This window comes from Peromyscus eremicus, chromosome 5, assembly GCF_949786415.1.
Source record: "Peromyscus eremicus chromosome 5, PerEre_H2_v1, whole genome shotgun sequence".
Lineage (NCBI taxonomy): Eukaryota > Metazoa > Chordata > Mammalia > Rodentia > Cricetidae > Peromyscus > Peromyscus eremicus.
Window position 1 is genome coordinate 7965371 of NC_081420.1, and position 13673 is coordinate 7979043.

The window sequence follows — 13673 nt, forward strand, 5'->3', positions numbered from 1 at the left end:
AGAGAGAGAGAAGGAACTTTCCAGCAGAAACCTGTAACTATATGATAGTTCAGCTTTGGATTGCCATACAGACTTTTGGGCAAAGCCCCGTCTTAGTAAATGTTCTGCTGTTGCAAAGACACACCTTGATCACGGCAGCTCATAAAGGAAAACATTTCATTGGGGCTGGCTTGCAGTTCAGAGGTTCAGTCCATTGTCATCATTGTGGGAAGCATGGTGGCATGCAGGCAGACATGGTGCTGGAGAGGTAGCTGAGAGTTCTACATCTGAATAAACAGGCAGCAGGAAGAGAGAGAGCCACTGGGCCTGGCTTGAGCATCTAAAACCTCAAAGCCCATCCCCAGTGACACGCCTCCTCTAAGAAGGCCACACCTCCTAATAGTGCCATTCTTCATGAGCCTATGGGGGCCATTTCCAAACTCCCGCATCCCACTCCCTGGCCCCTGTAGGTTTGTAGCCATATCATAATGCAGACATGGATTTAGTCCAACTTCAAACGTCCCTGTAGTCCTTCAGTCTCAACCCAGTTTAAAAGTCCAAAGTCTCTTCTGAGCCACATGGCACTCTCTTAACTGTAACCCCCTGTAAAATCAAAATCAAAAAGCAGATCGCATACTTTTAACATGTAATGGCACAGGATATACATTACCATCCCGAAAGGGAGGAAAGGGACCATAGTGAGGAAATACTAAACCAATGCAAAACCAAAAACCAGCAGGGCACACTCCAAACTCTGTGTCGGATGTCTAATTGCTCTTCAGATCTCCAACTCCTTTTAGCCTTCTTACCACAACACACTTCTTTCTCCTGGGCTGGTTCCACTCCCTATTAGCAGCTGTCCTAGACAGGTATCCTACAACTCTGACATCTCCAACACATTAGGGTCTCCAAAGGCAGTCCAGGCTTCATTCACCTTTACAGCTTCACACAGTGGCCTCTCTAGGCCTCTGTTCATGGATACCCCTGACACATGCCTGGCCTCTTGGCTGTGGGGGAGGTGGATACAAGGTGGGGCTGAATGAAAATATCAAAAGACAAGCACTTGGGGCTAGGCCCTGCACCAGCTCCTGCTCATCATGTACCCCAGGTGAACTTAGGAGACCCACTTTCAAAATGAGAGGACCAGTACTGGGACAGTCCTGGCCTTCTGCAGCTGAGTGTAGAGGTCGGACTTAGCTATACACCTCTCCTTAACTGAGGTCAGGTCTTGGATCCACCATGCACCAGCTGACTAATGGTATAGAAACAAGCCCTCACTCTGAAAAGTAGGCATAGAAACTCCTGTTGCAGCATCTCAAGACTCCACTGTGGAGAGGGGCAGGGCTGCCTCAGAACCTCAGACATTGAATCCTCTCGGCTACCAGCTTGGGAAAGCACTTCAGAGGCTCTAGCTGCTGGGAGCTGAGATCTCAAGAAGCCCCAGCTGGGTGTCTGTACTGGCCAGTGGTGTGTCCGGATGGGGCACCTGCCTTCACTGGGAAGGCCATCCCAGTTTTGAGGCTCCTGTCCCTCCTCTACCCGAGGCAGGATGGGATAAGGGCAGTGACTGGCTGGGCCCCATAGTGTGCTGTCCTTCCAGGCAACCTCTGCCCTGCAGGTTAAACGCAGCTCTTACCAAACGTTCCCTTCTGCCCTCACATGAACTGTGGAGGGCAGAGGGGCCTGCTCCCCTTTCTGGGTAGCACTGAGATCTCACACCTTAAACTCCACCATGGTCAGTCTCTGGCTGTTGCTGACCCTGTTTCTCTGGAGCCTTTGGTGCTCCCACTGTGATGGCAGACGGAGCCCATCCCAGCCACCCCTCCCAGGCCAGGAGCTGTGGCAGATTCTCTCTCCCCCCAGCCTACAGTGTTGTCTACACGGGTAGTCTTTCTTGGACCTCTGGATGAAGGACCAGAACTAGGAACCTGCAGTGTAGATGAGCTTGAAGGCCCCCCGGGCAGAAGAGAGTGAAAACTCACACCTGTGTCTGCAGCTTGCTCACACCTGCTAGCATGCTCTGCAGGTGCCACACAGAAGAGGAGCTCAGCCTAGCAGAGCTGGGAGTCCCTGGGAAGTGCAGTGCGTGGCTGGGCCCCCTGACTGCACATCCCACTGCAGTTTCTGTTGACACCATATGTAGATGTCATTTTAAGTCAGCACCAGAAAGCTGAGTGTGATGGCCGACCTGTAATACCTGCTCTTGGAGGACTGGAAAGGGAGGATCGCTACAGGTTTATGGCCAGCCTGGCTGTAGAGTGAGCCCCTACCCTGTCTCAGAACACAACAGGGCTGAACCTTCCCAGTGGCCGCTCCATTTGCTGTGCAGGTGTCTGCAAACACAAGTGTCTAGTCACGTCACAGAATTGCATGTGCTACAGGTGCCCACCCCTCCCAAAGCAGAGTCAAGATCTTGGTTTTTCATTTTAAAAGTGCTTCTGGATCAGAGCTTAAACAGCCATGCTATTGCTTCTACCTCCCATAGAATGTTCTTTGGCATTATGTTACTGTGCTGTGTGACCTCTGGTAAATGAATCAATCTCTCTGTTCTGGGCCTTCCTTAATAAGCGAGGCCATGGGGTCTACCCTTCTTCACAGATGGCTCTGAGGCTCAGTTAATTAATGCTTCGGATGCGCTTTGATCTGCCCTGATGAAAGGTGCTTCTGAAGAGCAAGGCAATAGCAACCTTTTTTGGAGGTAATAATTTCACGCTCTTTCATATGGCTATTGGGAAATTCTTAATTGAAGCATAAAAGTAATTCTCATAAAAGAACATCTGTTATTACAAACTTATTTACATTTTTCATGGAGTAAAAGTTTTTAAAAATAATCAATGGGAAGCTTTTAAAGGGCGGAATGCCAAGGGCAGCACATGTGCCGGCTTCCCTGGCCACATCTGTCAGGCAGACCTCGTCCACAGCCACCAGACAGCTGCCCTTGCTTTCATGGGAAAGAATGGGATTCTATCAGGCCAGCCAGTAAATCACAGGGGTTAAGAGGGGAAATAAAATGGCTTGTCTGTGGCATCCAGTGTCTCTGGCATAGAAGTCAAGGTGGAATGCAAGCACAGTGACGTGCTGGGAGAACTTTCCCGGAGAGGCTGCTGATAGGCGCCCCCCCCCCCCCCCCCCGAGGTGCTGGCCTGCTTCTGCCACCTCCCGGCTTTGACTGGAGCCAGTGGAGATCCCATTCTTGTAACCCTGGTCTTGGTCACACCTTGCGCTGTTAGACACGTGGAAGGGACCCCTCTTGGGGCAGCACACAGGGACTCACTAGTTGGGGGTGGGGCTGCTCTACTCCTCCCTTAGATTTATGAGCGTGGAAGGAAAGCTCGTGCCTTTCAAACACCATTTATGGGTATTCACAGAGCCCCAGGCGCTGCTAGCCGCTTTATCTCTACTGTTAAATCCATGCACCGGTCAAAGAGCGAACTTAGAGGTTAAGGCATGCACCTGAGGTCACACAGCTCATCCTTGGTGGAGCTGGAGTTTGCTGTCAAGCAGGCTGGACCCCTTGCATGCCGATATGTTTTCTGCATGCCCAGGACCCCTGCCCACATGCCCACTGTGTATTGCCTGGGCTGCCAGGGCACAGCAGTGTCCGGTACCCAGGCATGGCTTTAGAAAGAAAAACCAGAGCCCACCATGAAGTTCCCTGGCCTGCTTGGAAGGCTGGGAGGGAGAGGCTCTTCCCCTGCTGGCCTCTAGCTGTGATAAAGGAGCTGCTGCCATCCTCTGAACATCTTGGATTTCAGTGCTCTTGGCTTCTCGGCAAGAAGTAGCCTGGGGCAGCTTCACAGGCAGCCACTCAAGCCACAGAGAATGTGGGAAAGTGGGAAAGCCCTGGAGACAGCAGCATGGTACAAGAAACCTAACCCTAGCAGAATGGTCATGTAGGTGGCAGCCATGTCCCCACAGTACCCAGAGCGCCCTACTTCTCTCTCCTCCAAGATACCTGTTTGGTCTCCTCTGTCTTTGAGATGTGGCTGATGACTTATATTTTGGGGGGTCTCCGATTGACCTGCTCTCACAATGGCCCTTACACCCTTGGAGGTGATGAGGCTTAGTGAGGCTCACAGCAGACTGGGGAGCTGGAACTCACCCCCAGATATGGCCCTTCTGAATCCAGCTTCCCATGGACCCATTTGGGACAAGCATCCCATGTCTGCCTAACCTGATCCCTTTGCACTAGCCTAGGGAGACTGGGGCCAGATGTGGAGAAAGGGTGCTTCAGACATGGCAGTAGTGACCCAAGGGGAGCTCACATGGCTCTAGTGTATGCCAACGAGGCCCAAGACGGGCAAAACAGGTCAGCCCTGCATGAGGAGCTTGAGGTGCTATGAACACAAGGCCCAAGTGAGCTAGGGGAAGTCTGGAAGGGAACCACAGGTGACCTTAGCGGCATCTCCTCATCTTCATCACACCTGAGGAAACCAGTGCCCCCATCCTGCTGCTCAAGAGCCGTTGAAGCCCGAATCTACATCCACAGCAGAAGCCTTGAACCCTCTCAAGTCTGTATAGCTCGCCTGAGTTAGAGAAGAAGGCAGAGACCTGGCGAGACTGGAGTGGCCATTCAGATGGGAACTCAGGCAGTACTTGTACCGAGAAGCTCATGCTTGGCATGTCTCTGGCAGGCTGAGGCCAGCAGTGTTTACAGTGACTATGATGCCAACAGCGGGCATCCGGTCATAGCTGTCTGAGGGTTTGGGGTAGTAGTTCACCACAGGAACCTTTAGGATGATCCTGGGAGACCAGTTATCCCTAGTGGGAGCCTGGGCCAACCCCCCCACCCCCATCCCCCGATGCATAACACATTATCTTGTGCTGCGCTCTGCCTTCAGAGGCTGGGCAAGTCACAGAGACGGGGATCATTGTGCGGCCAAGAAGTCTGCAGCTCTCAGCTGCCCTGCCTCTGCCCTGAGGTAACAGCGTATAGTCAGATCACCTATGTGCTGTTGGAGGAGCTAGCCAAGGCACTGTGTGGTTACGGCTACTCTCACCTTTTGCAGGGATGGTGTGTGGAATGTCAGCATCTCACACATCCACTCTGTCCCCTGTGCTGGCAGCACAGGGAAGGGGCCTACCTTGCTGCTGCCTCCTACTGTGTCTCCATGGCCTCAGCAGGGCTGCTCCTTTAGGGTGTGGCTTCCTAGGACACACAGGTTCACATGCACCAAGCGGCAGAAGAGTATGCTGGGGTGGATGCTGCTGGTGTGAACCTCTTCGAGTCCTGCCCTGCTCCCTGCATGTAGAGCATGCTTCCCAAAGAGTGGCCGCAGACCTGAGGGAGGGAAAGCTCCAGGTGGAGCCCAGCCAGGAGTACATGACAAGGTGTCAATGATGCCAGCACCAGCCACAGGTTCAGACATAGGACACAGGAACAGGAAGGACCCTTCCTACAGTTACATACCCCTTTCAAGGGCCACAGGCGAGAACTAGAAAGCACTTGAGGGTCTGTCAGTAAACACTGAACCAGTGAGGAGTGACCAGTAGTGCACCTAGTAGACTGACCTTGCAATCAGGTAGAGGCTGGGACCTCAACATCTATCTGCATCACAGCACTTCCACTTGGCATGCACTGGGTGGAGCTAAGGTTGAGCTGGAAGCCAAGCACCCCAGCTGGCGGAGCACACAGGGTCAGCTTGTGACCCAGCTAGGGAATTGTTGCAGGCAGTTCCTAGACCCTCCCGCTCTGCTCACCTGAGCAGGTATACAGACACAGGCAGGCAGCCTCACATGCAGAGAACAGCTCCCCCCAGCTCTCAGTTCCCATCTCTCCAGGTCATGCCCATGCACTGAGGTCTGCCTGTTCCAGCAAACTCTGTTCGCAGGGCCTGAGTGCAGGCTCCAACAGGACACAGGGACACACAAAGTTAGTTGTGGCCTGCACTGTTAGAACAGGCTCTCCACAACTGAAAGTCAAACTTGCCTCCTCCAGCGGTCCCAATCAGCATACCCTCTGTGCCCAGCTGACTCAGATCTGAGGCAGCCAGCCGCCGTGGGTGCCTCGCTGTAGTCCTTATTTCTGTCCTGTCCCTGCCATCCTCCACCCTAGCTAGAGCACCAGGGCCACTCTGGGAGGAAACCAGACTGTCTCTGGAGCTCTGAGCTGTGCTGTGTAGAGGGTCCCTGAGCCCTATCACACCTCACTATTTCCCAGAGGCTGGGAAGATACCCTGAGGTGCCCTCTGAGAATGAGCTGCATTCCTGAAGTCTGTGGAACTGCCCTGGTCTCCTAGGTGATAGGTCCCAAGAGAGCTTTTTCCTATGGCCATGTGACACCTTGAGCACAAACAGCTGTGGAGAATATGGCTCTCCAGGTGGGTTGGTGTCAGGGGCACACAGTGCAGGACGGGAGTGCTGTGAACACATTCTCATCTCAAGTGTGCAGGGCACCCCACCTAGCAGCAGGTACCCCCCCCAGAGAGGAACAGTGAACAGAAGCATGGACATGAAAGCTGCCCTAAAGCATTAGGCTATTTCCACCAGGTCAGGCCAGCCCCCGCCCCGTGCACACCACCCCTCATGCCCCGTGCACTGCAACTCCCATAGGTGCGCATGCAGTATTGACCAGGACAGCCTCGGGCACACAGGGACCCATCGGTGCTGAGCTTCCAAGTTCTGAGTTCATAGTCTAAGTTCCAAGCTCCGCATGACGTTTTCAGTAGAACTACACATCAGTGACAGGATAGTACTGACTTGGAGACTTCAGTGATATCCTGAAGTCAAGAGGCTACTTGGCCCAGAGTTCTGTTCTGCATGATAGTGACTGCCATGTCCTTTGCTGTGACATTAGCTGATACAGTTTGGAGATGGTCTCTGGACCAACAGCCCTTGGTGCCATGAAACCCCATAAGAGTGCCATACAACTGGAGGCCAGAGCCACTCAGAGAACCCCTCGCCATGATGGGCTGACACTGATACTCAGCAGTGGGACTCTAATGGTGGTTCTAGGGACAGTGGAAAAAAGAAACAAGCTTAGGCACCTCGACCACTTCATGCACATTCAGCTTCCTACTTCTTACTGGCCACCTTCCTAGAATGTTCTCTGGGTCATGCCTCCCTGTGAAGATTATATCACATTCTTCCTGTGCCCACGGATGCCTGGTTATTGCCCGTTATCTTGTGAGTGGATGGTTCTGTCTGGATGATGATCTATAAGAGCCATACTTTTGGTTTTGAATGAGTTGCTTATTAAGCACGCAGCAAGCAGGAGTAGAAGACACAGCCAGCAGCAGGTAGACAGCAAACATCAAACCAGGTGCTTGCAACATCCAGCAGAAATCTACTCTGGAAGCCTCACAGAGCAAGCAAATGTAACCGAGTTCATAGCAAGCAGCACAGATATCAAAGGAGTCAGCAGTGATCTGCTGAGGAGCCCACGAAAGCAGCCTAGCTGTAGCTCCCCATTGAGTCCAGAGTTCTGAGCAGTGTCCATGGGTGAGCTTCTGGTGTCTCATTCCCACCACAGCCATTTTTATAGCATGGGATAACAGTAACCTTGGTTAGAAATGGTTTGGCTTCTGGTTGTGCTCAAGATCTCTGTTTTTAATGTCATTGGGCTGTTTGCTCTTCTTTGTCCTTGTGTCAGAGCCAGTCTTCCTCAGGACAAGGACACCTGAGCTGACCATGCTCTGAGATGAGGGAGGTCACACACTGGTCAAGAGTTCACTCCCAAGTGCAAACAGTACATGACAGTTTCCTATTCAATGTATCCCACAGGGACTTTCTAACACTCCTGCATGAACACCTCCAGGGCTCAGTAAACACCATCCCAGAGTGAGGACCCTGCAGGGCAAGCCTGAGGTGCAGGGCAAGCCTGAGGTGCAGGGCAAGCCTGAGGTGCAGGGCAAGCCTGAGGTGCAGGGCAAGCCTGAGGTGCAGGGCAAGCCTGAGGTGGGCTCATTGTGGATGCTCTGAGTGCTGACCGCTCTCTTCTCGCCTGCAGGAATGGGTTCCCGAAGCAGACAGCGGCCCAGCTCATTCTGAAGGCCATCTCCAATTACTTCGTGTCCACTATGTCCTCCTCCATCAAAACTGTGTACTTTGTGCTTTTTGACAGTGAGAGTATAGGCATCTACGTGCAGGAAATGGCCAAGCTGGATGCCAACTAGGCCAGCGACCCCTAGAGCCAGCACCGACCATGTCCCCTGCCTCCAACTGGAAAGAAAAAAACCCCCTTTGCTCTACTGGGAGGTGGGACTCCTTTCGTTTTGTTTCACTCATCTAGGGAAAATAAGGTTTTGGTTTCCAGTTTGATTGTTTTGGGCCTTCTAAAATGTTCTCTGTTAGCACTGATAGTCGGCATTGTCCTTGTTAAGCACTGCGATCCAGACCGTGTCTGACTTAGTTAACCTAGGGGATTTTATAGTTTGACTTTAATGAAATCCCGATTAACACAGCAGTGGGGAGGACGGTCCCTCTCCTGTGTCCCAGCAGCAGGAAGCCCGTTTGTAACGTGTGTTGTGGTGCTTTACTGTATACCCAGTGGCGTTCTTTTTACTATAATGTTTTTTTTTCCCTCAAGAAAAATCATAAAATTTGCAACAGACCTAACTTTTGTTTACTTTTTGTCTTAATGATAGATTTGAAAATGAAAAATGTTAAAAACAGAACTGAATCTGTTGTCCTTAATTATATTTGCAATTTGAAATTTGTGTGACTTGATTTAGTAAAACGTTAAACTGTTGTGACTGGCATGCTTTGCATTCTTGTGCCTGTGAGCCCCAGGCCAGTCCCCCTAGGATGTGGGTCTCCCCAGGCAGCCTGTAGCCCAGAAGGCCCCTTGCTAGCCCCTGTACCTTGGCCAGTAGGTTGGACATCTGCTGGCCCGAGGGGTGAGTAGAGAACTCATGTAGAAAGCTTCACATCTCCTGAGTGTGGTCGAGGTGTCAGCCCCATTTCACAGAAAAGGAAGGGAGTGTCCCCAAAGCCACACAGACACGGAAGTGGCAGATACAGAGCCCATGGCCTCGGACTCTGGGCCAACTCCCTCCTACCCTTCTGGCCCGTCTGTCTGACTTATGCCTGGACTCTGTGGTTAGAACTGAAGCCTCAAGCCCTCTGCTGGTTTGCATTTGGTCACACCCCCGAAGAGGGTCCCTGGCAAGAGGGTCCCCAAAGACATTCTGCCACTCCCAAGGTTCCAGGATGTCCCACCACTCAAGGGTCTAAAATGCCTTAGCGAAACACAAGACACTTTCTGCTTCATGGGTGCTTGTGACTTAATTTGCCTAAAAGCACAGATGCTGTCTCACATTTCTTTTGGAAGTGTCCGTCCAGAAGAGCAGGTAGAACCATGAAGAAATATGAAGCACCCTACAGAGCGTGGACGTACATAAGACCTCTTCTGCCAGGTGTGGTGGCACATGCCTTGAATCACAGTGTGGAGGCAAGGGCTGGCAGAGCGCTGTGAATAGGGGCTAGCTGGAGCTGTACAGACTATGTCTCAAGAAAAGGGGAGTCTCACAGACAGGCTGAGCAGTAGACACATCCACTTCTAACTCTGACCTGAACAATACATTCCCAACTCTACTCTTCGGAATCTTTTTTTTTTTTAACCAGATCGTTGCTGGGTTTAGCTTGTCTTGTCTCTTGATTAGAGTGGGACTTGGGTTGGCACTGATTTTCCAAGGGGATGTATCTTAAAACAGGAGCTTGGACTTTCCAGGAGCCGCTCCATCCTCGAGAGCATCAATCCTACATGTAGCCACTGCAGGGGCACAAGTAGAGACGCTCTTTGCTGGTAGTCTTGGCATTTGCTGTGTGCCAGGCACTGTTGTGAGTCCTTCATGGGCAACATTGCACATGCTGCTTGCTATCACATCAGAAGGCGGGGCCTGCTGCTGGCCACTTCCCAGCTGGGAACACAGGCTTTTGACCTCTGACATTGGGGCAGCTTCCCCTTTGCTCAGGAAGGCAATCAGAGGACCTCTTGGCCAGGATGCATGGGACCTACTGTGTATACACTAGAACATAGCCAGATTGACATCAAATGCATGGGAGTCATCACAACGCATGGCTGCTGTGGGCTGAGGAACCCAGCCGACTCTGTTTAGAGTCTCAGGAGACTTGTTTGAAGTTTTTCAAGGGATTCTGATGACAAATCTGCAGACGGTTGTGGCCACTTCACAGAGCAAAACAGGTCCAGAAGGGCACCTCAGAAATCGTAGCTATTTGGTGGGAGCCAAGGTTTAAGTGCCTTCTTTGAGACTTAGGTTTGTTAACCTTGGGAGCAATACCAATGAAGCCATGCAGAGTTTTTGAAGACCCTCCACTAGATGTCGCCCAAAGGATTGGGAAGGGACCAGAGAAAAGGGCAGGCAGTTTCTGTCCTTTATGGTAACAGCACAAAAGAATCCACTGCATTTAGCAAGGTTTGCCTGAATTAACAAAATCACCTAAATGGTTCTAAACTTTGAATATCCAATGTACAATGATTCCTGGGATTGTGTGCACTAAAGAAACTGCAGGGAAACGGGGAAGGCCTAGCTGGCCACCCGAGATTCCCATCAGCTGTAAACCAGCTAGTTGGTTTCTAAAAATGGGTCAAAATGTGCTCTCTGCCACCAGCCTCTTGTTTGAAGGTGGGGGTAGGGGGAGACTCGCTGCTTTTAAGAAATGCATCTATTGGGGCTGCATAGATGGCTAGCTGTTAAAGGCTAGGCTTACAACCAAAAATACAAGAAATGTATCTACAAGGAACCTCTTAAAACACACATTTGCCTCCACTCAGAAGACCAAGCTTGAGTTAGTACAATGTGCATATAAATTACTATGAGGGGACACGTGTGGGCACTCGATGTGCCCTGCAGCCCAGGCTATCCTTCTGCCATGAGCTACAGGTAAGTGACAGTGAATGCCACAGAACAGAGTCCCCATCTCCATCCAGACTTCAGGGCCATATACTCTTGTACTCCAAAGTGGCCCCAGAAAATAAATTTGCCCCCTCACTTGCCCTTGGTGGTGGAAGGCTACCCTGAAAAATCCATGGTTTTCTTAGCAGCCTCTTCCACGAGCCCTCCAATGGCCCCTGGGGTCTAGTAGATCCCACTGCTCCAGCGGGGACTGAACTAACCACAACAGCAGTGGACATCCCTCCATACACATCCTGCTTCTCATAGCATGCCTGTGAGGACGATAAGGGTCTTTACACGCACAGGGAAATAGAGGTGAAGCATATTCCCACAAGACCACATGGCTATGAAGGGAACTCGAATTTGAACCCAGCTCTGCCTGACTGTACCAGAGCTGCTCCAGGTGGACTCTCCATTGGTATCAGCCCATTATTTTGCTCTGCACTTAGGCATGGCTTCTCTGTTCACTGGAAGGACCTGGGTGGTCAGCCTTAGGGCCGGAAACAGCCTGCTACATGGAAGATGAGTCAAAATGTGTACTGAAGGAGCTGGAGAGATGCCCAGTGGTCAAGAACACTGGATGCTCTTCTAGTGGCCACTGGGTAGGACCTAGGTTTCATCCCCAGCATCTGCATGGCAGCTCACCACTGTCCATAACTCTAGTTCCAGAGGTACCAACACCCTTCTGGCCTCTGGGTACCAGGCACACTTGGTTCACAGACACATGCATGCAAAAGCACCCATATACATATAAAACTTTAAAAATGTGTATTTGAGCAAGCTAGTGCTTGACATGGATTTACTGAATACTTTCTATGATGGAGGCCTCTGCTGGGTGGCCTGTCACACAGGCAAGTCAGGCAGTGCCTCTGTCCAGCAATGGATATGAAGAAGTGAGCTTTGCTTTCTGATAAGGGAGGCTCAAGAAGAGTTTCTCGGAACATGTAACCTAGCCCTAGACTTGGTAGGAAAGGTTGGAATCTCGGTCAAGAGAGCGAAGTGGGACATGGGCAGCTCCCTCAGCTCCAGGCAGGAGGCACCCTGGGCCCCTCTGCTGAAGACCCAGACCTGTGCCTACTCCCAACATGGTAGCCACGCCTCCCCAACCTCTGCACCCTAGTCTCAGCATTTGGCAAATTCCTTTCCATTCAGGGTCAGGTGACTGCTGGGTCACAGCTGCAACCAGCCCTGACAGACAAATCAGCTTATACACTAAGGCGGGGGGAGGGGGGGCAGCGACATGGGTACCAATCTCCCTGCTTCACCCAGAGCCTACACCTTCTGGTCCCAGGGCTCCTAGACTGTCTGCTCAGCCTTCCTCAGAAGGTGGGGCCCAGCAAGCTTCTCCATTCCTTGTTTGCCATCCAGGCTGCTTGGCAGTCACCCCGGGGTCCTGGAGGCAAAGCCTGGCCCATATCCTCATTAGCAACCATGATGTTTAATTTTCCCTGAGGCACCGCTGGCCAACCTTATCTTAGAAGCTGGCCTTGGGGCCACCTTGCAGGGAGGGTACAATCTGCCTGAGGGTGCTGGGGCAGGAGGGGGCCTGACCCCCCCCCCCAATGAGAAGAAAGGGACATGTTCAATGGCCAGGGGTGGGACCACCTTTGCTTGGGCTTTTCTTCGGTGTATAACGTGACCTGTCATGTTTGCTTCTGGGGGCCCCTCATATCAAAATCATATCACATGACCCTCCCAACAGGTGAGGCAATACACTGCTCATTAATCCCAGGCCCCGACACCCCTTGCACTCCTGGCAAAGGCATGTAAATAGACTGGCCTCTCCCTGACCCCTGGAAAGCAACCCAGCAGGGGCTGTACTGTCGGACTCAGGAACTGTTTCAGAAACACTGCTTCCCTCCGCAGAAGACGTGGCTCCTCTGCTGCCACTCAGCATCCCCATCCTATGCTCATGTGTGTGCATGTGTGCATGCACACACATGCCTACACATACTTGTGTGCATACATACATAGGAGGTTCCGGAGCCTTCTGGTTGGACAAGGACAGAATTGGGGGACATGCACACAACCATCTTCAGAACGAGAGGAGCAGCAGTGGGAGCAACCTCCCACCAAACAGCTACGATTTCTGAGGTGCCCTTCTGGACCTATTTTGCTCTGTGAAGTGGCCACAACTGTCTGCAGATTTGTCATCAGAATCCCTTGAAAAACTTCAAACAAGTCTCCTGAGACTCTAAACAGAGTCGGCTGGGTTCCTCGGCCCACAGCAGCCATGCATTGTGATGACTCCCATGCATTTGATGTCAACCTGGCTATGTCCTAGTATATACACGGTAGGTGCCATGCATCCTGGCCAAGAGGTCCTCTGATTGCCTTCCTGAGCAAAGGGGAAGCTGCCCCAATGTCAGAGGTCAAAAGTCATTACTTGTCTTCAGGTTTATATCTGTGCTGTGAGGGTACCAGAACGACGCTCTCCAAATCTGTACTGATTACAGTACAGAATACCGCGGCTTCGAACATGCAGAAAGCAGAAAGCCAGTGTGCCTTGCTGACAGGAGTCCTCTCTTCCCCTGAGCCGTTGGGCAGGTGACTTTTATCTCAGCACCATCAGATGATATGTTGTCCCCCCCCACACTCCCCACACACCATAAAGGCTTAATGGGCAAGAGATCCATTTCCTTCAGACCCTCGCTGGTGGTACATCCCCAGCTGGCCATCATGGCTTGCCCAGCCAGACCCCAGATGAGACACTCTGGAACATTTGCCTGTGCACCCCAGCCCAAGCTGCCTGGGAAACTTAATATTGCTGCACTTTGAGACAACAAGGCTTCCTAAGCTTAGGAGAATAAATTAGAGTTGAGTTAAAGTAGGCTCAGC

At 51.7% G+C, this 13673-nt stretch overlaps 1 protein-coding gene across 4 annotated transcripts in view; it reads left to right on the top strand.

Moving 5' to 3' along the window:
* Positions 1 to 8093, top strand: part of LOC131910903 (core histone macro-H2A.1) — a 64685-nt gene extending 56592 nt beyond the window's left edge. For all 4 annotated transcript variants that reach the window (XM_059262830.1, XM_059262831.1, XM_059262828.1 and 1 more), the window contains exon 9: positions 7928 to 8093. In XM_059262830.1, the coding sequence (XP_059118813.1) occupies positions 7928 to 8093 (166 nt within the window). The remainder of the gene's footprint in view (positions 1 to 7927) is intronic.
* The last annotated feature ends 5580 nt before the right edge of the window (positions 8094 to 13673 follow it).